The sequence below is a fragment of the Corvus moneduloides genome, chromosome 2 (genome assembly GCF_009650955.1).
Source record: "Corvus moneduloides isolate bCorMon1 chromosome 2, bCorMon1.pri, whole genome shotgun sequence".
In the NCBI taxonomy this organism is placed as follows: Eukaryota; Metazoa; Chordata; class Aves; order Passeriformes; family Corvidae; genus Corvus; species Corvus moneduloides.
The window spans coordinates 121,017,490-121,043,287 of record NC_045477.1 but is presented as its reverse complement, the minus strand read 5'-3'; the positions used below and the strand labels follow the sequence as shown (position 1 = coordinate 121,043,287).

Genomic DNA, 25,798 nt, shown 5'->3' with positions numbered 1-25,798 from the left:
GTTTTCCTTCATTACAATTCAGGGAGACAGGAGGAAACAATATTCTACAGCTGGAAGTAAATAAGCACCAAGGGGAGAAGCGAAAAGATCTTTTAGAAACATGGGAGGGAGCAGAGTTTTCCTAAAAATACTTCCCAGGGTTTTGAACTGCAGGCTGCACAGATAGACTTCATATCTGGAGATCAAGCTGAGTGAACAAGGTAATCGACATGAAAGAATCTGTTCATTCCAGCAGAATTCCAGGCCTGAGACCCTGCCCTGACTCAAACCCGTGCCTGGGATTTCACCACCGTTGTCTCCAGGCAGGTAACAACCTCGGATGACCAAAAGTGAAAGTCTAAAATGAGAAATACCAGCGAAATATTTCCTTTCCCAGGAAAATATTTCAGTGCTGACCCTTCTTTTACACCGGAGCAAGGGGTGAGCTCAAGTTGAAGCTGAGCACACTCACGTTCCTGGTGTCGTCTTGGGAAGTGCTCTGGAATGGAAAAGGCACCTCAGGGGCCCCCAGCACGTCTCCGAGGGGCTCAGGAATCACATCTCCACTCAGAAAGCAGGTGGAACATGTTCAGTGAGCTAATCCTGCCTGGGGAATCCTCTGACCTGGATAAGGCTCAGGTGCCCTTTGCAGAGAATCCTCCCTTTGTTTTTGCCAGGTGGGGACAGTGTGGGCACAGGGACACGGGCACTGGTTCCTCCTGGCATTCCTTAGGGTCTGAGCTGGGTCTGGAGCCCCAGGGACTCAGCAGGAACACCTCTGCAGTGCCTTCTTTCTGGGCTAAAACTGCTGGGAAACTGTTGCTTGATGCTGTGCTGGAGTCTGGAACCACAGGATTTTAGGAAGACTCTGCTGGTCAATGCAGACAGTGCCAGCCCAGCTTCCCACTGTGCCTTTCTGCTTGGAAAACAGGAGCAGGGCCAGTGTTAAAGCAAATTTTGGGATCCTGTCATTCCTCTGGCCGTGGAGATCATGAGCCCTGCCGGAATGTTGTGTGTAGGCTCAGGACTGATGAGCAAAGACAGGATTTTGGGGCACCTCACTCTGCTTGTCCCTGGTTTAGGAAGGAACAGTGTTCACAATGTAGGTCTGTGGGATTGTGGAAAGAACTGGAACCTGCCCTTTTTCCATGCCCAGAGAGATCTAGCAGGGATTGTAAAGGCAGGATGTGCAAAATGAAGCTCTTCTCGTGCAAGTCTGATATGTGGTCGGCACAGAATTATTTAATAATATCTGATCTGTTAGGTAATCCTTAAACCCATGGTTTTTTAGGGCTCTTACCTTTTAATATGAGTTACTGCTTGAATCTGAATATTATATTTGAACATTTAGGGGTGAGGGAGCAGCTGGAGTTGTGAAGAGCTGAGGAATTAATCGGTGAGGAAGGTGTGAGAGATGGACAAAAAGCCATTGCCAAACATTCATAACAGCTTTGCAAAGTACAGCAGTACCCAGAGAATAAAGCTGTTAAGCAAATGTGTACTCCCTTTTCCCTGAAAGTGAGATACAGCAAAATTTTAGTTGAGATACTCATAATCAGCATCTCTCTTTTATTTCCCATGAATGTTGCTCCCTGATTTCTTGCTATTCCTCATAGTTTTGACTATTGTGAAATTGTAATTGCCTCCTTTAAGCCTTACAGTCCTCTTCAGCAATGAAACTCATCTTTTCCACCTGTAGAGAAATCTTCCTGAAGGAAACATCCCAATGAGACAGGAATGCCTTTCCCTGCTGGCATTTAGAACTCCACTCCTGCTAATGCCCCTAATTTTCTGTGTTGGAGTAAATAACAATGAAACTGTTTGTTACAATCAGTAAAACTAAAATGGGATAGAAGTGAAAGGAATTGCTGGCAACTCCAGGGAACTGGGGATGTGTGAGAAGTTAAACCTTGTCCAAGTCTAGCACCCAGCACCAGGAGATGTTAAAACCCCTAAAATAGAAAGGAAAACTGCAGACTGGAGAGCCCTTGTGTTCTGATCATTCCTGAAAAGAAGAGGATCCAGTTTGGAGCATTAGCCACCTATTCCTGACCCTGCTTAAACTGCATTTCAGTCAATGTGCTTTGGTCACACCCTGGAGCACAATGAAATCCACTTTCACTCTTTGTCTTGCAGAAACACTCAGGTGGGAGAAATGCTGGTGCTTTTCTTCCTTTCACCTGCATCCCCTTAAGAAGCAGGTGGAGAGGATAAGCATTTCTTCTCTGAAGAGCAGTAGAAAACTCAAGTGAGAAACTCTAACCCCAGCAATGTTTATTTGGAGAGCGAGCAAAGTCTGCTGAGAGGTTTTGAAGGATTGGAACTGCTTAAATTCATATCAGAGGGAGATATTTGCTAGGACTGGGCAAGGATAAGGGGTAAATATGGCAATTCATCCCAGAGAAATCCAACCCACGATAAATCAGTCAGTCAAAGGGGCTGTAGTGAAGAGGGGAACAGCTTTGTACAATGTTTGTCTGGTCAATAGCACTGTTTACTGAATAAATAACCATCCCTGTGAACATTTTATTGCTTTGCACACATATTTTCCACAGCTGGCAAGTGTGGTTGTTCCTGTATCTGTAAAGCCTTCTGCAGATGCTGCTCTCAAAGCTGCCCGTGTGTCAGAATTATAAATCCATCCCAGTCTGAGTTTATTTGTAAAATTATCCCTCTGAACCTGAAGTTCTCTGTCTGGCTTTGTTGCTTGTTTTTTTGAGAGCTACAAATGTGCAGATTATTTTCTTTCCTCGGTGCTGTTCAATGCTCAAATGTTTATTTTTAGGCAGAGGGAACTGCCAGAGTGTCACTGAGTGCACCCCACTGGCCAGATAAAACTTCACAAGGTTTGTTCACAATTTTCCTCTTTCTCACCCTTTTTTTCCTTTTTTTTTTGCATCTCTCTTCCTCTCTCTCAGTTCCTTTCTCTCAGTTTCTCTTGCTATTGTACCACACCTGACTTTCCCACTTTGCATCCCAAATTTAAAAGGGTTTCCATTTCTTCTCATGGGTCTATTTCCTTATCAGAATTACACATTTGCAAGCCTTGCTTAATTTTTTAAAATACTTACTTTGCTTATGATGATAAGACTTCCCTTAAAAATAGCATTTCACCAGGTGAAAAAGGCTTAAAAATTTTAAGCCTATGGCTAGGATTCAATGATCATAAAACATTCCTAATAATTATTATCTAATAATTCTAGTAGATTGTTTTAAATTTAAAACTCTGGGAAACGGGGGCTGCAAAATGTGGAAATACCAGAGGTGTCCTCCAAATGCAGTGAAGCTTGGTTGGATTTTTTCCCCCCATTCCTCAAAGCTCCTCAGTGGTTCCATGGCAGCCTAATGTGCTTTACACTATGATTGTGTTGTCCCAAAATTGGTGGTTTTGGACACTTGAGAGCTGTGCACCACCATCAGGAAAAGCACAGAGAAAAATCTTTGCAAAAGTTTTATCCTTTGAATCCAAAGGGATATTTTTGAATGCTGTTGTAAATAAATAAAGAGAATTGCATATTGAAAGGATCTGTAACAAATATTTTTAAAAACCAGCCTTATTTTGAGTGTTTGATGATGCTGGATGAAGGAATCAGATTGAGTTCATGTTTTTGGAAAGTGCCTTGCTGAAGATTCTGCCCTCAAAGTGATCTTCATGGTAGAAAGAATGGGAAAACCAAGGGGTAGGGATTCTCCTTGGGATAATATTTTGTTATGTGCCTTAGTAAAGACACATCCACTTCTTTTTGCACCTCAGGAAGTTATGGCAATGCTTCCATGGGGAATTAAGGGGTCCTTGATTTGAACTTTCTGCTGAATTTTAGTTCGGTTCATTATTTTAACATCATTTAATAAAATGCATTGCTCTTAATTTCCTGTCCTAACACACCATGCTGACTTCCCATGACAACCCATAAAAAAGTTGTGTTTCATTGGTAGATGTGATTTTGGAGCACTTAGGGTGGAAAGTATTATAAATGTATTTACCTGTTCAGTCAAATTTAAACAGAATGATATCAATAATCAGCAACAGTAATAGCAAATGTTTACCCTTATCACTTCCCATTTTATTTCTCATTGAAGGTATAGCTGAGTGGGGAAGCTCTGAAAATAGATAAAGGATTGTTTCCCCTGGTCAGACTCAGGAGTGGCTTTTCTGATGAGCTCACTTGGTTTGGATCCATCAGCAGCGACACTAAATGAGGACACTGCTATAGGTGACATCACAGTTTCCTGGCTTCAACTTTAATAATTTTGTGTTCCATGACTTTGTTGGCAGGAATGAGGGGTTGGACTTTGCTGCTCTCACTCTGCATCAGGTGGAAGAAGGAAATGTGTAGATTTGACAGCGTAAATCGGCTTTCTGTGTTTGCCAGGATGCAACTTGTAAATATTTGTAAATTAAAAGAGTGAAAATTCCTCGTTTTGGCAGAAGTCTGGCCTGATTGTGCCTTCAACAAAAATCACTCGATGCATGTGGTCAAAGGACGGTACAAGCAGCTACCTCTGCACAAATATGTTCTAGAAATTGTGCTGGTAATTCTGACATTATCTGATGGCCTCTGCTCATATCTCACTCAGCAGGAGACTCTACCCAAACAGAGAAGTTTAAAATGGGAAATGGACCCATCCAGTGCAGGGGAAACTCTTTAATCCTGGATATCTTCTGTGGGTTTTCAAATCGCTGCACTCAGTTCCTCTCGTAATATGGACTGGAAAGGTTACAGATAACGACAGATTTGATTTTTATCTTCAACTTTGCCAGCCCAAGCAGGCTGAGGGGTTTTGTGCTGCAGTGAAGCCTGGTGATGGCTGAGTGGGAGAGGTGGTCAGAGCCAGAGCAGCAAAGGACACCCCGGAGAGCCTGGGGGTGTGCAGGGGTGAAAATGAGGTGAGGGGAGGGGGGGTCACAAATGGAGAGTGTTGAGACTTAAGATAACAAATCTACATTTGCTGCACTGCACAAATATTGTCTTTTGATCTTGTAGGTGGTTTTGTGAGACATTTTTTATTCTTCCACTACCTGCCAACCATTTTGCTGGGAAACACAGTGTTCAGCAAACCTGAAAATACTCCCCACCCTCTGGGATGTCAAGTTCCTTCAGCTGCAATTCTGAGACCTCAGGATGGTTTCAGGGAACAAACAGCAATTTCCTCATTGTCTCACCCAAAGGTGATGCAGATGTTTGAAATCTTGGTGCCTACTGCACAGATCAGGAGCTCTAAACACTTCATCTTGATTTCTCTTCAGTACCACCTACTTCCTGGAAAATTTGGAAGCCTTGCACTTACCACTTCAAATTCCCTGCCAAGTTCCTTTCAGTTTTTTCTTTTTTTCCCCCCTGCTCCATTTTTGTCTCACACGTTTATTATATGGTGACAAATGCAGTTTTCTTCTGACACCACATAATAGATGTGTGAAACACACACACATGTTCTAGTAAGAGACTGCTCTTTATTTCCTGGCTCCAGTTGCAAAACATGAGTCAGGGTTGGAAAGGTTGTGCCTCTGTCAGAGCTGTGGAATCCACGTGCTCAAACTTCCCTGGGTTTTGCAGCAGTCGTGGGGAAAAATGGCAAATCTCATTCTTATATTTCTATATTCAGTGTTTTCTCCTCCCCAAGCACATCAAATCTTCATTTCATAATCACCATTCCCTTGTGTTGATTGTATTTACTTATTTCAGGTATTGATGCTGTTATTAAGAGGGAAAAAACCACCTCCAGCTTCTAAAACACAGATAAAAGTACCCTCCTATAATTCTGGCTTTAATACAAAAAAGAAACATTATTTTAGTGGTGCATTTGCTGCGAATTTCAAGCACTATTTTCTCTGCACCAAGTGATTTCTGCTGTTCTGCTGCATAATTGCAAGTAACAACCACCCAGCATCTCCACAAGACTCCGGTGACACAACATTCCGTGTTTACACATCCCAGCTTCCAGTGTTCTGTGTGCTTCTGTGGGGGCCCCAGTGAAATACAAAATCAAAGATCTTTTGTGAGCTAAACTGGAACAAGCCCCATGTTACAAGTTAAAACAAAAACCAAGCAAAACAAGCATGCAAAAAAAAGAGAGAGAGCCGAACACATCATGACTTCCTGCTGGATCCAAAGAGGCTTGGAATGCCACAGGGCTGGCAGTTGTTCTGCAGATACCCAGGGGTGATTGGAAGCAGCAGGACCGTGGTGCTTCCACGTTAATCACAAACAGAGTTTTGCATTGATTTTTTTTTTTTTCTTTTTCCTAAGCAATTTTACCCCACAAGGTCCCTGTGGTTGAGCTGCTCCTGCAATAGAATGACAAATAACGGGGTGACATGCTGTGAAAAATTTAGAAAATGAGAGATGCTATCCCATTTTCCAAACAGAGCAGAAACAACACTAATTCCGTTAGGCAAGATGGAACAGACAATTAAACCGGGCATGCTTTTAATTTTGAAGCTCACCAGAGAACGGACGCCTTTTTCAAATGTAACAACTGTGGAAGTGATTCCTTTAAAACGAAGCAAACCCACTGATTTTCCTTGCTAAAATCAAAGCATTTACCTTATACAAAGTATAAGAAATGTTACCTGTTGCCTCCACCATTCCTTCTAGGATTACAACAATTTCTAGCTCCTCTTTGGGCAACTGGGCTTTGGAAATCTCCCAGAAAGGACTCTGCTGGTTAATCTCATGGCTGATGATCAGTGGTGAAACCAAAAAGAGACGATCATCCCCTGTGTAATAACCTACGTTGATATCTGTCTGGTTGAGTGGTATAAATTCCCCCTCCTTTGTCTGTTTGGATTTGATCAACTTGGCTCGTATTGATGCCTCTACAATGTGTGAATTCCTAAGGTCTCCTACTCGGAACATCAGACACAGCTTTCCATCCCGCATGGAAATGACTGCGTTTGTAGAAAAAACCAAGGTTTCTGCCCTCTTCTTGGGTTGGGATATTTTCACAAACATGCAGCCAACCATGAAGGCGTTGACGATAGAACCTAGGACAGACTGCACTAAAAGCAGGATAATTCCCTCGGGACACTTGTCCGTGATGACCCGGTAACCGTACCCAATGGTGGTTTCGGTCTCGATTGAGAATAAAAAGGCTGAGACAAACCCATTGAGGTTGCTGACGCAGGGGGTCCACGTGCTGTCCCCTATGTGATCCATGTCCCCTCGCATGTAAGCAATGAGCCACCAGATCATGCCGAAGAAGAGCCAGGTCACCGTGTAAACCATGACAAAGATCAGCAGGTTGAACCTCCACTTGAGATCCACCAGGGTGGTGAAGATGTCAGTCAAGTACCGGTAAGTCTCTCTGACATTCCCGTGGTGGACGTTGCATTTCCCATCTTTCCGAACGTACCTCTGGATTTTTCTCTTGGCACATTCTTTGCTTATGTTTTTTGGCAGATCCTCTCTAGCTTGTTTGGGCAACTTTGGTTGATGGATAGTGACAGGGCTCTCGATGTCCTGCTCCATTGAGTCTTCTTCCAGGACGTTGGCTGCCGTGGAAAACAAACAAGGAAAAGTCGTTATTCCTCTTAGTATTTCTCTAAGTCAATATACAACCTTTTCCTGTGTTAATCGATAAAATTATCATCCCTGTTCTTTGCTAACACAAAAATCAAATGATTCCAGGCACCCTCATTTTATTGCTACACAGAAATAAAATGAAACCAAACTCTCGTTTCTTATCAGGTCATCCTATCTACATCCTACCTTATTTAAATTCTGCAAGATGGGTTTAAGCAGATATTCCTTCCCTCCCTCACCCCTATTAGAGTTCAATGAATGAAATTTTTTATGCACCAAAAAAGATCTTATGGAGATAAAAGATATAAATGAGGGAATGGATTGACTTGGGGGTGAGCAGAGAAAATGAGCTATTGTTGAGTTATTCTTTTCCAGCAATTGCATTGCTGTGGGGAAAGTATTAAATAAGTAGAAGGAGGTTTTTTATAAAAAAAAAGCCAACAGTTTTTAGAAAGAACCAATCTTCTTCTTGTTGAAGGACAGTTGTAATATCCATCAAGAGCAATTCATGCACACTTCCACAGAAAATCAATGTCTTGCTGATAATGAGACAGGGAATTGTGTGTCCTTCTCCCAGCAACGCAAAACCTATGGTACTTCAGATTTCATTTGAATTCACTGTGCCTGTGGCCTTTAATTCAAGTGTACCTTGTCCTCTAATGATCTGGGCTTTTTTTTCTTAAGTTTCCCAGCCTTTGGAGATAAATAGCTTCATTATGGTTGTGTGCCAGAGAAAAAAAAGAGTGTACTGAGGAGGAGAGTGGTTTAATCAAATGTCTTTAGCATGGAGGACATGGTGAGGTCTGGAGTAATTGTTGTTTTTAACCGAAATCCTTTTGTTTTCTGGGGCTTCTTCCTGCAGGAATATCAGCTCTTGAATTCCTAATTCTTTCCCTTCTGGCTAACTGCTGTCATTCTTCTGCCAGACTGTAAAGGGAAAAGTCTTTTGGTGGGTCTGTCCAGGTGCTTGACTCTGCATACAGAATCACAGATTGGTTTGGGTGGGAAGGGACCTGGAAAATCATCCAGTGCCACCCCTGCCATGGCAGGGACACCTCCCACTGTCCCAGGCTGCTCCCAGCCCCAATGTCCAGCCTGGCCTTGGGCACTGCCAGGGATCCAGGGGCAGCCCCAGCTGCTCTGGGCACCCTGTGCTAGGGCTTCACCACCCTCCCAGGGATTTCTTCCCAATATCCCACCTAAAGAGCAGCACTGCTGTGATGTTGAACCAGTCCCTTACAGAGGGTTGCACAAGGGGCTGCTCTCGGTGGGTCAGTGTGGCTCTAGAAGCATTTTTCACTCTTAGAAATGTGTGCTGTGCAGCAGATCCTGTGTGGAGTCTCACAGCACCTGTAGCTTTTTCAAGATGTGCAGGTTCATCCCTGTAGAGAAAGATCACAGACCCTTGTAGAGTTTTAGGGGCGATCGAAATACCCAGGGGGAAAAAAAGGGTTGTAGCCTGGTTGTTCCTCCTCCTGATCTGCTCCTCTTTCAAAGAAAGACTCAAAGCCCTACAGTAGCACAGAATCTGAGAGCAATGCCACGTTATAAGGCTGTGCACCCCATCCCGTGTCACCTTTTCAGTTTGCTGCTCTGTCTCAGGAGAGCGTTATCGGGGCTGATGGCAGCGGCAGCTCTGGGAGCTGTGTCACAAGGCCCTCAGTTCTGAAGGAACTCCCCCAGCCAGTGACACTGTGCCTGTTTGCATTATCCCTGATGCAGGGTAATGCATGATAAAACACAATCAAAAGGTATTGCAAGGCCCTTGTGAGGCAGACTGAAGCCAAAGCCAGAAAATTTGAAGTTAAGGCTTCCCACTTTATGCTCAACTCTCCGTTGTGCTTAAGGAAATTCCAGTCCACAGGAGTTATCATATCACTGCAGCAACAGAATCCTCAAATAATTATGAACAACCTATGAAGGCTCTGGCTTTTGAGGCTTTATGTTAAACTACTAATGCTGATATAATGGGGTTCATTATCTTTCAGGCATTATGAATAATTTGCTTTCCCCTCCCAGTCAGAGCCCGGCATGGACCCAGAGACCATGAGTGGAAGAGTCCTGTTGGTTTTGAGAATATTCCTTCCTCCTGGCCCTGCTGTTGAAGGGAACCACATCCCAAACCTCCCTGTCTGAGCATCTCTTACCAGAAATTATCCTGGGAGGGGACCCAGGTGCTGATTTTATTCCTGGCAGCAGGAGGAACGTGAAGGGACATCCAGGGCTGCCCTCCCACCACACGGCTCCTGCTTTGCATGCAGAGTTTATTTCCTGTGGAAGTACTTTGAGCAGCAAAGCACCTTTTATTCACACAGCAAAGTTTTACTGATGCTTTCCAAACGCTTTGTGTGGGTTTGTGCATCACAACCAGCCTGACCCGTCTCTCACAGCACGAGGGAAGGGCCACATTTTGTCAAGTGTCCATAGGTTCTGTAGGAGCCAGGAGCTGCTGTCACAATAAGTGGGATCAGGATGTGACACTTCCAAATTGGAAGGGTTTTTCTTAACCTGGAGAGGTTGTAGTTGAGCTAATTCTCATCTGGCTTTGTAAGGGGGCAGCTTTGGACAACCAAACCCAGTGTTTAACCAAAGTCTCTCCCATTACAGCATTTATTTGACACTCTTACAGACATTTCCATCTTCCTGGGGGCATCTGGCTGTTTATAAACTCTCCAGGCTCTTCCCAGTGCTGTCATTTCTCAACTCTCAGTCTCTTAGAGGAAAAATTAAGGTCAAGTTTTTTGTCTTTTTCTCTTTTTTTTTTGCAAGATGCCCTTTCCTTCTTTCCCTCACCCAATCCTGCTATGAATGAATTCCTTTGTGGAGAGGTTTCTAGATCAGAATCACAGTTTGTTACCCTCTCCTGGACTGAGTTCTCACTCCAGAGTGAACCTTGGGAGCAGCAATTCCTGAAATATCACACACAGATATATATCACACAGAAATACGAGGTTGGAAGAGACCTCCAAGACTTTTGAGTCCAACCCATGCCCTAACACCTCAACTAGACTATGGCACCAAGTGCCATGCCCAGTCTGTTTTTAAACACATCCAGAGATGGTGACTCTACCACCTCCCTGGGCAGACCATTCCAGTACTTTATCATTCTTTCTGTGAACAACTTTTTCCTAACATCCAACCTCTACCTTCCTTGACGCAGCTGAGACAGTGTCCTCTTGTTCTGTCAGTTGCTGCCTGGTGGAAGAGACCAACCCCCTCCTGTCTGCAGCCTCCTTTCAGGGAGTTGTAGAGAGCGATGAGGTCACCTCTGAGTCTCCTTTTCTCCAGGCTAAACAATCCCAGTTCCCTCAATTGTTCCTCACAGGGCTTGTGTTCCAAGCCCATCACCAACCTTGTTGCCCTCCTCTGGACACACTCAAGCATCTCATCATCTTCCTGAACTGAGGGGCCCAGAACTGGACACAGCACTCGAGGGGTGGCCTCACCAGTGCCCAGTACAGGGGAAGAATGACCTCCCTGCTCCTGCTGGCCACACAGTTCCTAATGAAGGCCAGGATGCCATTGGTCTTCTTGGCCACCTGGGCACACTGCTGGCTCATGTTCAGTCGCTGTTGACCAGCACCCCCAGGTCCCTTTCTGCCCAGACACTGTCCAGCCACACTGTCCCCAGCCTGTAACGTTGTTGGGGATTGTTGTGGCCAAAATGCAGAACTCGGCACCTGGACTTATTAAACTTCATCCTGTTGGACTCTGCCCATCCATCCAATCGATCCAAGTCTCTCTGCAGAGCCCTCCTTCCTTCCAATAGATCGACACAAGCTCCCAGCTTAGTGTCATCTGCAAATTTACTAATGAAAGACTCAATAAGTGATCCAAAGATTATGCATCTGTGTGTTTCCATGGAAACGCTTGATGAATAAGTTTTAAACACATGGCAGGATCCCTGTTCACCACTGAGGCTGAGGCACAGCCACATACTGTCAGTGCCTTTGCCACAAAATACTTTAACTAATTATATTTTTACTTGGTATCAACCCAATTAACTTCTGCTGTTTATTCCATCCAATTTTCCTATTGGTTACATAATGGCTGTCATGGATCCAGGAACAGGGGAGTGAGTAGCAGCAGCCTCACTTGAGAGCTATTTTTGCTCTCTCTGCTTTTCTTCCTGACAAAAATATATACATATTATTAATCTGCACTGAAAAAGAGAAAAAAAGGTGTTTCTGAACTCTTCCTCCTCTCCCAGTAAACATTATGTTTGTTTGAACACAACAGCCAGGTAACGAGCCAATTTAAGGGATTCTATTCAAAGGATCTGCTTTGGTTACTCTCTTAGGCAAAACCTACAAGACATAGGAGATTTCAGTGATTTGTTTAATTTCCCAGCAAATGACAAGGAGTTCTCCTAAATAAGTCCCTGAATAGTTCACTTGTGTCCTGGCTGTGGCCAATTTAGCAAATTAAGTGTGCCCAGGCCTATTATTTAGCGTGGAGGGTAAGGAGGGTGCAGCCCACACCTGGATTATTGAACTCCAATTGTTTTCCAGGCAGGTTAGTGTCGTACAATCTGCCAAACAGGAATAATCTGTGTCCTGAAATGGAGCCAGGAATTGTGTGTCCTCAGTTCTGCACTGGTCCAAACCATGCCAAGGGCTTTTCTAGAAATTTCACCCTGCAGGGGGTTGTGTGCCAGTGCTCAGAACATTTTATTTTCCAGTAAAATTGTAGCAAATGTTGTTGTCATGTTCTTGTCTACTCCAAAGCAGCACTGGAAAGGCACAATCCCGTTCTTCCATGCACATATTTTTATTTAGAGCCTGTAGAACAACACGAAACCAGTGTCAACAACAAAAGAGCTGTGCAGGACATGCTCTCTCTCTTTGAGGCTGTGAATGTAACACATCAATATAACCCTTAAGCAACCATTTTTTCATCAAAAATGTGATTTTTGGCGTATTTTGGTAGATCTTGTTGTGCTGCTGTGCAAATGCAAAGCAAAAGGAGGAATGTAAAGGGCCTGCTTGTCCAATTTAAGTACTGGAAGCCTATTTTGGTTGTGTATGATCTGTAAAATAATGAGGAGTTTCAACAAAGAATATTGCAAATTATAACTGACCTTTCTGTAACACAAGCTGACTCAGAAAGTTCTGTGGATGTTCCACTGTAATTTAGTGATTTTAACTCTCGTAACACAGTTGTGAACACTTTGTGTGCAGATTCATTGAAAATGCCCTGATTTCCAAAATCATTTACAATCTAAAAATCGCTCTCATGGGCTTTGCTGCATGTAGACAGATGTGTTGAGCAGACACTGCCATTCCTGTCTGCATTCCCCACTTCCTGCTGGGATGAGGGCCACTTTTAAGTGAAGCAGGTGTTTGCATCTCTAAGGTCCAAGTTTGACTTTTGGGAAGCCTTGAGTGTTTCAGCTCTCGTTTGCTGTGCTCCCAAACCTCCCTGGCACTGCATCCAGCTGTGGAGTATTTGGCAGTACCTGGTGGCTGTTTGGGTTCCCTCTGTGGGGTTGTTGGGCTTTGCACAGCACAAGGAATTTCTTGTAGCCTTCAACACCCTAAATCCAGGTAATTCTGTTTCTCCTCTTGCTGGCAATGGAAGAAGTCAGAGAAGGGAAGCAGAGATTTTGGAATGCTTTGCCTCATCTGTGGCTGGTTTTTGTTTCAGAGCTCTGCAAAATCTCGTTTGTGATGAGCACAGAGGGGCACAGGAACACAGGAATTCTGGGAATAGAGGGGGATTTGTCTGTGGGATGAGCCCAGCCAGATAATCCACACTGCAAGGAGCCATCATCACTCCCAGATATGAGGAGAAAGAGTCTTGTTTAGAGAAAAAAGTGGAGCCTTTTATGATCAGCTAGCAACTGTAAGCAGTCATTATCACAGAACACAGATCCTTTTTCCTGAAAAAGAAAGGAATTAGGATCTGGTCCCGCACTGTTGAAATCAATGCAAGATTGTCTATTCACTCAGCTGGAAGCATTGCTAGGCCTCGCTTTGAGAGGTTGGAGTGCTCAATAAACACTGACTTGGCAAATCTCTTCAGGACCCAAATTACTTCTTTGCACCCATGGAATCATAAATCTAATTTCAGAGGGAGCATGCGTGTGACTGAGGTTTATTTCAGCAGCAGCTTTCACTAAAAAGGACATGAGATGAGATATATTTATGATTAGAAAAGAGACTGTAGAGATGATACTTTGTTTTTTCACATTACCTGCTTCATCACTGCCTTCCAATCCCACTTGATAAAAATAATGTTCTACTATTTTCATTTCTTTTAAGCCTGTACAGCTGCAAGAAATCAGTCTGAGTAACACTTTGTGTCTCTGCAGCACAAACATTTCCATTCACTTCTGATTCTTGGCCCTTTTATTGTGGAGGGTGGAAAATGAAGCTGGTAACTGAAATTGAAAAACACGACTCCATTTTTGGTAGTCATTTGACCTTGTAGTTTTTGTCTTGGATTCTAACCAACTTCATTGCAGAATTTACCACTGAAGGCTCCAGAATGCTGTTTTTACATCTGCTTTGCTAAATTTATCTTCATTTGAATCACGGGGAAGCCAAACAGCCCTGGCTTGGCAACATTTATGGGGCAATGTAAAAAGGCTGCACGTTGTGAACCTGCAAAGATGTGCAGACACAGTTCATTATAAACATCTTCAGCCTTTCATGAGGCTGTGGGTCCCAAACTGGATGATGAAACTTGTTTGCTACCTGAAGTCTGAGCTCTTGGAGTCAGTGTTTATTCAGAGCCATCTCTACTGCCTGGCACTGAACACAGATCTCTGGAATAAGGAGACATTTCCTGTCTGATTAGTCTTTTACCAGGTCTTTGGCTCCCAGAAAAGCTTAAGCTGGAGCTTCAGAGCAGGTATTTCTGTGTCCAGGGCCAGGTTGGACAGGGTTTGGAGCAACCTGGTCTAGGGGAAGGTTCCCTGCCCATGGAACTGGATGATCTTTAAGGCCCCTACCAACCCAAACCATTCTGTGATTCCATGATTCCGTAATGTCCTTGTCCTATCCACAACCTTAGAGCCCTGTTTCATCTGAGAAGGTGACAAAGCAGAGAAAAAGCCTTTTTTACACTTGAAAAACGCTCAATATTGTCAGTGCTGCTGCCAGCAAGGCAGCAAGGGCAGCAGCAGAGACAGCCCAGGTGTCCCAACCTGAACTGTGCCACCCAGCAACACCAGAGCTGGGCTCTTCTCTGGTATTTCCATGTGCCAAACGAGTGCCAGGTGCTGCCAGAGGGATAACAGGGATCACTGAGCATGGTGCTGACAGGCCTCAGCAGCTGCAAATCCTGGCCACACATTTGCCTCCTGGTGCCTCTAAGTCAGACGTGTTCCCTGACTTGCTGCAAGGTGTCCTTGTCTGATGTGACCCCTGAGACTTCTTTTTCCAGTTACTCAACCCCAGTTATTCCTGCCAGTTGCTATCACATGTCCAGATACCAAAATTTTTGTACTATTGCACTATTTCTTCAGAGGTTTACTAAGAACCAAGCTTTTCTTCTCTGTGGGGTGTACCAGGAAAAGGAGAAAGCATGAAAGACCTGTATTGACCTTATTGTTACCAGCTTTAAACTGTGTTTATATGCTTTAACTGCTAAAAATAATCAATCAATTAATTCAAAATCTGCTTAAATCAGTGAATATTCTGGGTTGCAAGGAACCTCTAAAGGTTTCAATGCGCTGCTCAACACAGAACCGACTTCCATGGAGTGCCCAGGGAGGTTTGGAGTTCCCATCCCTGGAGGTGCCCAAGGAAGGCCTGAATGTGGCACTCAGTGCTCTGGGCTGGGGACAAGGTGGGCATTGGGCACAGCTTGGATTTCTTGGAGGCCTTTTCCAACCTCAGGGATTCTGATTCTCTGAAAATTGGGTTACTCTGCTCTGGGTTGAGGTTGGGAGTGTCCACAGCCTCTCTGGGCCCTGTCTCAGCACTTTCTCTCTCACATTGAGGACTTCTTTTTGCTTTGTTTGCATCCTGTTGGAATTCCCTTCCCTGCATCGTGTCCATCGCTCTTTGTTCTTCCCTCTGCACCTCTGAGAAAGGAGGACTTCATCTTCTCTTCAGCTTCTTTTTCAAATCTGAGCTCAGCCTTCCAGAGAAGTTGAGGGCTGGTTAAATGCTGATTCCTCCATGTATTCTCTTTACTGATTACATGGAAAAAGAGTATTCCCAACTTTTGTGAGATGAGATTCTCCAGATTTTTTCCCCATTAAAATTTTCCCAGATGAAAACTCTGGGAACAAAAATGAGCTGATCAGCTGAGCTATTTTGTGTAGATAATTCTGACCCAAATATTTCATATGGATAAGCCTGACTCATTTAATTCTGCACTTGTGATATCTCTGATACCTGGGGTGTTCTCCTGGTTGTTTCTGGAAGCGTAAATAGGAGTTTGGCTGCCCTGTCCAGTGGTGATTGCACTGCTAATTTAGCAAACTGATTGTTTTGGCTTTGGCCCAATTAGTGCTCTGCGAAAATACCTGGGAAGGGTTTGGGAGACAGGATGTGCTCCCATTCAGCAGCATGGATGAGACTGAATGGGATTTGGCTTTTTTCACTCTTATCTGCCAACACCATTCCACCTTTGCTCCCTCAGACACCTCCACAGGCTCCCATCCCACCCCTGCTTAAAGCAACACAAACCCCTGGTCTGCAACACAGACCTCACCTTGTTCCAGAGAAATTGAAGAGGAAAAAGGTCACTATTAATAAACAAGTTATGCCCTAAACCCAAGAGAAAGTCCCCACAAGACTCAGGGCCAGGTGCTCTGCAGCAGGGCATCCTGTACTGCTTGGTCTCAAGGCTGCAGAACAATTCCTGGTTTTATTTAACATTGGAGATGGAGTCAGCTTGCTGGTGGGGCTGGTGCATGTTCCAGCACGGGAAAAGCTTGGAAATCAAGGCAGGCAGCTTGTCAAAGTCTGTCTGTCCAGTTAGCTCATGAGAGAGGAGAGAAATGCACTCTCTCAGAAGAGCTGTTGTCACCAATTTTCATGTTGGCAGGAAAAGGCAGCCTCTCTCTCCTTGCTGTTTCCTATCCCAACTCAGTTCCTGTCCTTTTTTCCCTCCCCTCCCTGAAGTCAGGGTGTTTTCACTTGAATCTTCATCCTTGGCATAGCCAAATTCAGTATTTTCCTGCATTGCTGAACAACCTTGAGGCAGCCTTGTGCCTGAATATTCATAGAGCTCCTTGGGCAGGTGCTGGAACCACCTTGACTGCTGCACAACACACTCTGACAGCTTCTTTGCTTTGATCAATGAACTCTCATAAATATAAGGCAGAGGAATGATGGAGAGGAATATTTTTGGTCAGAAGGAAGGACTTGATTCAATCAAGATGCTGAAGCAGTCGAGTGAAACCCATAACTTATGCAATGGTCTAAGGCTGCAGACCAAGGCCAAGAGCTTCTAGCACTTTCCTACCAGGAGCAGAAGACTTCATATGATGGTAGAGAGCTTGGATCTGATCAATTTAAGGTGAGAGGATCCCAGATGACTTTGAGAGTGTTCACTTTTGCTCTGCAAAACATTGTTTGCACTGAATTACCTTTCCCTAGGTCAGGGTGGTCACTGGCTGGGGAAAGCTCCGGCATTGGCACCCTGGGTCGGGTGTGGGTTTGCTACAGTGCAAAGCAAATATTTACACACTCCTGACTGTACTTTGACACTGATTTTTCAGCTTCCTTGGGCAGCAAAATTTTGGGAGAACAGCGCAAATCCCACTGGTAAAGAGATGTGTTTGGGTTATGAAGAACTGTCATTGCTCTGGGTTTTTTTCCCCAAAAATTATGAACTACAGGGGACAGAATGACTTTGAAGCACAGATATGTGATTCCTCCTGCCTTCCAATTCTTGAAAGAAAAATGAAAAAATGCCAGAAACTTCCCTCCTGAAATGATTTTCTTTTCCTCACTCAGTTTCCATCCAAACTTGCTGCCCCCAGGTCACAGATGTTGCCCAAGCATATTGGTTTTCTTGCTGCTATTACTGTTGCACAAAGCTAAAGAAGGCGTTGAAAAGACTGGAAAAATTGAAACAGGCAGAAATTATAATTATTTTTTTTAATCTGGTAATGGAGATTTCTTTCTTGACAACTTCCCTGCAGTCAAAGGAGGATTTTGATGGCTTTTGCTTCTATTTCAGGTGAGCTTCTATTTCCTGCTCCTCCTTTACAAAAATCATGCAGGATTTTAATTTTTATGCACTTGAGGAGAAAAACTACTGAAGTGTTTCACATGGATGCCAGGGAAACAACATTTCTGTGGCTGTTGCTGTCCCTCTTGGTGGTGACTTGGTGGATGTGCACAGATTTCTGCTGGTTAAGTGTTGGCTCATTTGGCCTAAGATACAAACCCAAACTCTGCCATCCAAATGTTGCCTCAAATAATATCTCAGGGGCCAGGCAATTACCCCTCTTAAAATGAGTTTATCTCAACAGCTCTCGTGTTCTTTCCATGCTGCTCCTTCTCCATTTTTGCAGGTGATACTGGGATTTTGGCTGCTTTCTTTAAGCTAAATAATTAGGCCATCACTGCCTTCATCCCTTTTCCCTGCCAAAAAAAGTCACAGTGAAATACAAAGACCTTGTTTCTTGCTGACAATTTCCCCTTTTGTGCAGTTTATAGACTGAAGGAAAAAAAAACCAAACAAACTGAGAAATCAGGCTGGAAGTGGCATTTAGAAGAAAGAAATTTTTTAAAACCTCCTTAATTTCAGCTGAGTCAATGTTTTGTTTCAGGCTGTGGTGTTTTGATAACCTGGAACTGGTAAGTTCAGAATGGTACTTTAGCAATGTTTCCTAAGGAAATGAGCCTTATCCATCACCCTGTCTGGCCTCCTCTGAATCACTTTTGAAACTGTGGTTGGTATTTAGGCTTTTAGATCTCTTTCAGATCTTCAGTGAGATTTTGGAGCCCTCAGAAATACTAAATTCCTACCAAAGTCATGAGAACAGGCTGAGTTAACCACACCGTTGGATGCCAAGAAATCCATCTCTACAAGAGCGAGCTACAAGAAATGTTTCTTTTGTTTCCATAAATGCTGCTGCTCCCAAAGCTCCAGTCAAATATTTTTTCAACTCACTATTCCACTCCATGTCCCTGTGAAGTCTCTTCAAAAGGAGAAACCCCTGCTCCTGCTTTGTGTGCTTGGATTTTCCAGGCTGCATCTGCCTGATCCTCATTTTCCATACAGGGACTTCCACCTTCAACAACAGCTCAGTTTAGGTCAGACTTTGGGGGTTTGTCCACAAAACAATTGAAGTGCAAGAAAATAAAGCTGGCTCAACTCGTGCTTTTTATTTTTAAGTAAAAGGTTGAGTAAACATATGTTTGGTTTCAATCCAGATTTTTGCTTACTTTTGTTTAATCTGAATGAAAAACCTCATATTTTTTCTGCAATGAGCATCAGCTCCACAGGATTTTATACCCATTTTACACGTAAGAAGTTGTTCAAAGATGTATTCAGGCAGGGACTATGTCAGCCCCAACAAGTGTAGAAATAGAAGTTAAAACCACCAAAAAAAAAAAAAAATCTTTCCATGCTAACAAATAGCAACATTTTGTCTTGAAATAAGCAATTCAGTGGTGTCTAAATTACCATTTACTGTGCTAGTTCACTTAAGCTACATAATAAAGTAAATAGGTCTATAAATTTGTTTGAAAAAAACTCAAAGGAGTTGCTGTGAAATTGCTATAATTGCTCTAATTGCCATTATCTTTTTCTATACGGATATAAGCAGAGAAAAAAAAAGAATTAGAAGCAAGGAAACATTTTTTGTAAATTGAATTTGATTTGACCAACAACATTTTCCAAAATATTTTATAAGGGAAAATACATTGAATTTCAGGCTTTCAAAAAGGTGCTATTTTGGGTGCAAAATGCTGAAGTTTTGGTACTTTTAACAACAGTTTCATAATTCAGATTTGCACTTCTTTTTCACAGTAATATTTTACCCAACTTTAGGAAACAAAGTTGTTCAGAAGGACTAAATAAACTCAGAATGGAGGGATTATATGAAAAACTCTGTAATCCCTATTTTGGGTGAAGTAGGGATTTTCTGCTTGTTTTTCTTACTTTGCTAAAAAGTAGAAAAGACTTTTTGATTGCCCTTGATTTTTCCTGTAGGTTTTTCTAATCTGGCTAAAAATAATCCATCATTCCCCAGGATTTTTCCATGCACGAGTCACCAGTTTCCTCTCTAAAAATAAGGTCCTTTAAGGGCTAACTGAAACCTTTTGGAAAAAGTAGAAAGACTTGGCAGTGCTGGACTCTCCCGTTATCCCAGATTGCAACATCCAATTTCTTGCATCTATCTGAGGGAGTCTTGATGGCCTTTGATTCTGGGTGGCTGAATGGAGAGTTTAACATAAAAATGAAGTGATATTGTGGAATTATGTTTTATTTCTGTGGATGGATCTCACCAGAACAGGCTGCACTGGTGTTATTTTTTTTAAAGAACTGAGATTTTTGATGGTACATTCAGCCTGTAAAGCCCGTCCACCCTTACTGGAGCTGGCAAAGCTCAGCAGCAGCACAAATAATTCAAAGCTTTCGTAGCCTTCAGATCTTGAGAGAAAAAGTGGAGTTTCTGCTCTTTCCATCTCTCCTGAGATGTGTAGGGAAAGTGAAATGAGGGAGCTGCCTTTCAGGGATGTGGCCATGGACAGCAGAAATACAGATTGGTCTTGTTAGAGCTGCTACGTGAGACAAGGAATTAGCGCTGCACTAAAATGTGAATTTCGTGTCTTTCTTAGACAGGTACAGACTCACTTAAAGAAGTAGTTGGTAAAGGAGCTGACCTTTCAATGAGAAAACAGTAAACAAAAGTATTGAGCCCACGGAGGGCAGCTTTTGATAAATGAATCGACTGGTAATGAGAACACGCTTCTTGTGCATCCAAACCCAAAATTAAATGGAGAACTGAGGTGGTAAAAATAGACATTGGCTGCCTCAGAGCAGCTTTCAGTGCATGAAATAAGGTTTGAACATTTGCAAACAAATTAGCCTGTGTGTTGGGAAGGTTTCTGGTTTTCTTCTTTTTAAAGATTACTCACTAGACCATTTTTTGATAACCCAAAGGCCCATCCATGAGGTGGAGGCCAGTGGAACAAGGGAAATGCTTTGCCAGGAATGATCACAGAATCCCAGAATCTCTGAGGCTGGAAAAGACTTCCAAGGACATCAAGTCCCAGCTGTGCCCCATGCCCACCTTGTCCCCAGCCCAGAGCACTGAGTGCCATGTCCAGGCCTTCCCTGGACACCTCCAGGGATGGGTACTCCAAACCTCCCTGGGCAGCCCCTGCCAAGGCCTGACCACCCTTTCGAGGAAGAAATTCCTCCTGACGTTCCACCTGAAGGGACTGATGGGGTTTTCTGCCCTCTCTGGTGCCCAAGCACCATGAGAGCCCACCTGACTGGTGTGAAGGTGGGACTGGCAGCTTTGTAGACACTCAGACTTTCTCAATATGGACAAGTTGCAAGTGAGTTCTTCTAGATGAGACCATGTTCCATGGCAGAAGGGCACCTGGTGTGATTTTTAGTGACATGGCAAAAGCTTTAAAGGGCCTTCCCTGGAGGTTTAGATGTGCTATCCTGGTGTGCATTGAAGCATCAGAGGCCATGGATGTGTGGGAAAGAAATGGGGATGTTGGAATGTCCAAGATGTAGGGGAATGGTGGGCTGAGTGAAATATTTGGGATTGGCATGTGTGTGTTTTAGCAGGGAGAAAGAGAAAGTGAAGAGAAGCAGTTGGTGAGGAAGGACGAAGGAGGAAGGAAAAAGGAAGAAGGAAGAAGGAAGAAGGAAGAAGGAAGAAGGAGGAAGGAGGAAGGAAAAAGGAAGAAGGAAGGAGGAAGGAAAAATGAAGGAGGAAGGAGGAAGGAAGAAGGAAAAAGGAGGAAGGAGGAAGGAAGGAGGCACTACAGCAACAGAGAGAAGGGACTGTATTTGTACTTGAGGGGTGACAGGACAGAATTTGCAGGATCCAGCCTTGTGTGAGTTTGTTCATAGGGTGAGATAGATTTTGTGGTGTTACCCAGAGTATTTGTGTTTAATTCCTTTTAAATCTGGTGGCAAAACTTTGAGCTGTAACTTCCTTCTCTTTGTCCAGGATGAAGTTTTCCAGGCCAGGTTGGATGGAGCTTGGAGCAACCCAGTCTAGTGGAACAGGCCATCAAACAGATGCTAAGGAAAGCTGGAATATTCAGCCTAAAGAGGGTGAAGGCCAAAAGGGTTGACATGGGTGGAGAATGGAAAATCCCATGGATCTCACACAACGAATTAGGTTTTAAAACAGCTGAATTTTTTTGGTTTTAAAATAAATAAGTTTTCCTTTAACAGCAGGTCGTGGCTTCCAAAGCTTGTTGTCCCTGGGAGCATGTGGATTTGGATAATATCAGGGAATCTAGAAGTTTGGCAAACCCACTGAATCCCAGAATGGCCTGGGTTGGAAGGGACCTTAAATATCATCCAGTGCCACCCCTGCCATGGGCAGGGACACCTCCCACTGTGCCAGGCTGCTCCAAGCCCCAATGTCCAGCCTGGCCTTGGGCACTGCCAGGGATCCAGGGGCAGCCCCAGCTGCTCTGGGCACCCTGTGCCAGGGCCTGCCCACCCTCACAGGGAACAATTCCTTCCTAATATCCAATCTAACCCTGACCTCATTTGGCTTAAAGCATAGAAAAGGTCTTTGAATAGACAGGGTTAGACCCTCCAAGGACTCTAATGCCAAGTTACACAGGAATAAGTGGGAAATAAACCCCCAGGCTCATGTGCTCCCCTGTCAGGGCATGGGAGAGCAGTTTTTACATTTTTTTATATTTTTCCAGCTGTCCAATACACACATTTCTCTTTTTGAAGCCATGGACACATTCTCTGAGGCTCACAGGGGGTCCATAAGGAGTGGACAGAAGCTAAGAAAGATATTTTGCCTCTCTTCTGAGAGAATGTTGTTCATGTAAATACTGTGATCAGTTGGCATCAGAGATGATTTGGCCCTAATTCTGTGCTAAAAAAACAATTTCTGAGTTCAAATATAGAGTCTTACATTTATTTTTTTCCTAGCCTTGCTAGTTTCCAAGGAGATCTAACCATGTAGATTGTCTGCAAAGGTGGTAATTAGCCAGCAACGAACAAGATGGACACAAAGAACTTATTGGCAAAAATCAAAATTTCCCAGCAGTTCTATCAGAGCATTCTGATCAGTTCTTTTCAGACATCCTAATTTGCCTCACACCATGGTTTTGTAAACAACTGGCTTTCAGATCAGTGCTTGAGCAGAAAAATGGAAAATGTCCTCAGATGGATGCAGATGGGATTTTTTTTTTCATGATCTCTGGCTATTAAAAATAAGATCCAACAAATTCTACTGCCTATAAATAATAACTGTTGGGGTTTATAGCCCAGGGCTCAGAAAAAATGACAAAGGGAGGAGCAAAGTCCGTGTATAAAACATGTTCCCCTTTTTATGCAAGACAGACTTGGAGTGAGAAATCTTTGTTTCACCTTTGGAGTAAAGCAAAGAGAGGAATTGAACTTGGGCTGTCTTTTTTACTTGACAGGAGTGAGGAAGGGTGAAGGAGAGGTAGGAACAGTCTTTACTCTCACTGACTCTCTTGGGAATATCACCTGAATTTCTTTATTAATCTAACCCGCCAATGTAACACTATTTCACTATATAATACCTATATTTTCCTCCTTAGAAAAGGTGCTGTTTAGTTGAAAAATATTTACCTAGTTTGATGAAAATATACAGATTTTAAGCTAGAATATTATGTTCAGCAAATAAACCATTTTCTGTTAAATTTCCTCATAGTGTCTGTCACAGTGTAACTTTCAGGCACACCTGGAGTCATGTTAAAGGAGAAGCTTTAGAAAATAAGTCCTTTGCAATATCAATAGTGGAAGGGTCAGTGTGGCTGAGAGTTACCTGGACACAGCCTGTGTGGAGAAAAGTGGGAAACCTTCCAGTTTATAGCAGGATTGTCCCTTTGGGAAGTTGGAGTGAGGCGGGGTTGCTCTCTTCTGCCGTGTCCCAAGGGAAAGGAGGAGAGGAAATGGCCTCAAATGGCACCAGGGGAGGCTCAGGTTGGAGATTGGAAACAATTTTTCCCTGCCAGAGTGGGGAGGCCTTGGGATGAGCTGCCCAGGGAGTGCTGGAGTCACTGTCTCTGGGAGTGCTCAGGAGGAGTCTGGATGTGGCCCTTGGGGACAGGCTTTGGGGTGCTGCTGGTGCTGCTGGGGTGGCACTGGGTGATCCTGAAGGGCTCTTGATGATTCTGTGATTCTGTGATCATTATTACGATTTTCAAAGGGCCTGGATGAAGTTTTTGACCTTGTTTCTGACTTTCACACCTCCATGTATCCCAAAATGGATCTCCTTTGCGTTAACAAATGGATATTTATTTCCATCTACACAGAATATGTGGGAGTCATGTGTGAAATGAATAGTGAGGACCTGAGGTGTGTGGAACACAAAACAAGGAATGTACATTCAGGAGGAGTGGGGGAGATGCACAGAAACCTCTCTTTTTCTTTTTTTTTTCTGTATACAAACACAATTTTTTTCCATTGGATACTGAGCCCTGAAATGGTGACTAAACTCTTTATTTTGGGGCTGTTACTCCTCCTCCAGCTTGTGAGACTGGTATTTTGTACTGTACATGGAGCTGCATCAGAGACATTTTTATCTGATGCTTCCTCGAGCCGGCAACAGGGAGCAGCAGCAGAACAAACATTTCCCTCTGGCTGCTGGACACAGCCCCGGATCTACTGTTTCCCTCTGGAGCCCAAGAAGGCAGTGAGTTTGTAAATCAGGATTTGTGTTGGAAGCTCAAATGATCAGCAGCACCAAAGTGAAGTGGAGAAAGCATCATTTTATATAATCACAGCCTCCATCAGTGGAGGGGGTTGAAGGGAGAGAGTAGGATTTACCTGCTCACATTCATAGCACTGGGAAGGTGGCCTGGATAGAGAGGTTTTTCCCTCTCTTTACACTTCTGCTAGTGTTGGAATAAAAAAGATAACGGCCTAAGAACTTTCTGTGGATTGTTATGTAATAAGATATTGGGCTCCTCACATTTCTCATTCTTGTACATGTACAAGGACTCTAAAGAGAGCTTCAGCAGACGGTCCCCAACAAGATTCTCTGAGTTTTGATAAATTTGGGATCGAGAACAAAGAGAATTCCTGCTGCACGGGCATCTAGGCCTTCCAGGGTCTCAGAGATCGCCTCTAAAAGAGAGAGTCACTTATGGACCTTCAGAGTTGCAGGATGGGTCAGGCTGGAAGGGACCACAGAGGGTCACTGGTGCCACCTCCCTGCTCCAGCAGGGCCATCCCAGAGCACAGGGCTGTGTCCAGATGGCTCTGGAATATCCCCAGGGAGGAGACCCCAGAGCCTCTGTGGCCAATCTGCTCAGGGCTGGCCCTGCCCAGGGCAGCAGTTCTGCCTCCTGTGCAGGGCAATTGCCGGGCTCAGGCCCTGCCCGTGGCTCTGGTGCCGCTGCCGGGCCTCGGAGCAGAGCCCGGGCCCTGCCCTGAGCCCTCCCTGCAGCCAGGGACAGCCAGGGCTGAGGGCCCCTCTCAGCTGGGGCTCCTCTCGAGGCTGAGCAGCCCCGGCTCCCTCAGCCTGTGCTGGGCACGGAGCTGCTCCAGGCCCTTCCTCAGCTGCGCAGCCTCCGCCGGCCCCGCTCCAGGAGCTCCCTGGCCCTGCTGGGCTGAGGAGCCAGAGCTGGGCACGGCACCCCAGAGGTGCCCCCAGGGCTGGGCACAGGGGCAGGATAACCCTGACCTGCTGGGAATGCTCTTCCCACTGCACCCCAGGACACCACAGATAAAGGAAATGTGTGACAACCCACGATGGGTGTTATTTGTGTGGGTATCAAAGAAGCGGCAACCGTGTTTGTAAGTTAATCTTAAATTTGGGTTTGATCCACACAAGGAGCTGATGGCCTGACCTGCCACACATCTGCCCCCAGGGCGCGGCACCTTCCCTCTGTAACGTGTTTATTATCTCTGTCTTCTTACACAGAGCAACATCTCCAAGCCATGAAGAACGGCTGATGGGATAAATGTCCACCAGTTACAACTGATTTCAGCGCTGACCCGAGCAGGCAATCTGACCTCAGTGCCATTCACACGGAAATGGAGTATAAGCTCCTATTGCAGGATGGGATTGCTAAATGGGAAACCTCTTGTTTTTCATCTGTGATCACTTTAACAAATTGCCTGACTCGCTGGCTTTCGCCTTCTTTCTCCTGCAGTTACCTTGATTATTTGCTTTTACGTTCAGCATT

At 44.2% G+C, this 25,798-nt stretch overlaps 1 protein-coding gene across 3 annotated transcripts in view; it reads right to left on the bottom strand.

Moving 5' to 3' along the window:
• The window catches only part of KCNJ6 (potassium inwardly rectifying channel subfamily J member 6), a 150,579-nt gene that overhangs the window by 27,640 nt on the left and 97,141 nt on the right, over positions 1 to 25,798 (bottom strand). For 2 of the 3 annotated variants that reach the window (XM_032101125.1, XM_032101126.1), the window contains one exon: positions 6,551 to 7,471. In XM_032101125.1, the coding sequence (XP_031957016.1) occupies positions 6,551 to 7,471 (921 nt within the window). Of the gene's footprint in view, positions 1 to 6,550; positions 7,472 to 8,701; positions 8,867 to 25,798 lie in introns of those variants that run through there. The other variant, XM_032101127.1, reaches the window with a different exon arrangement.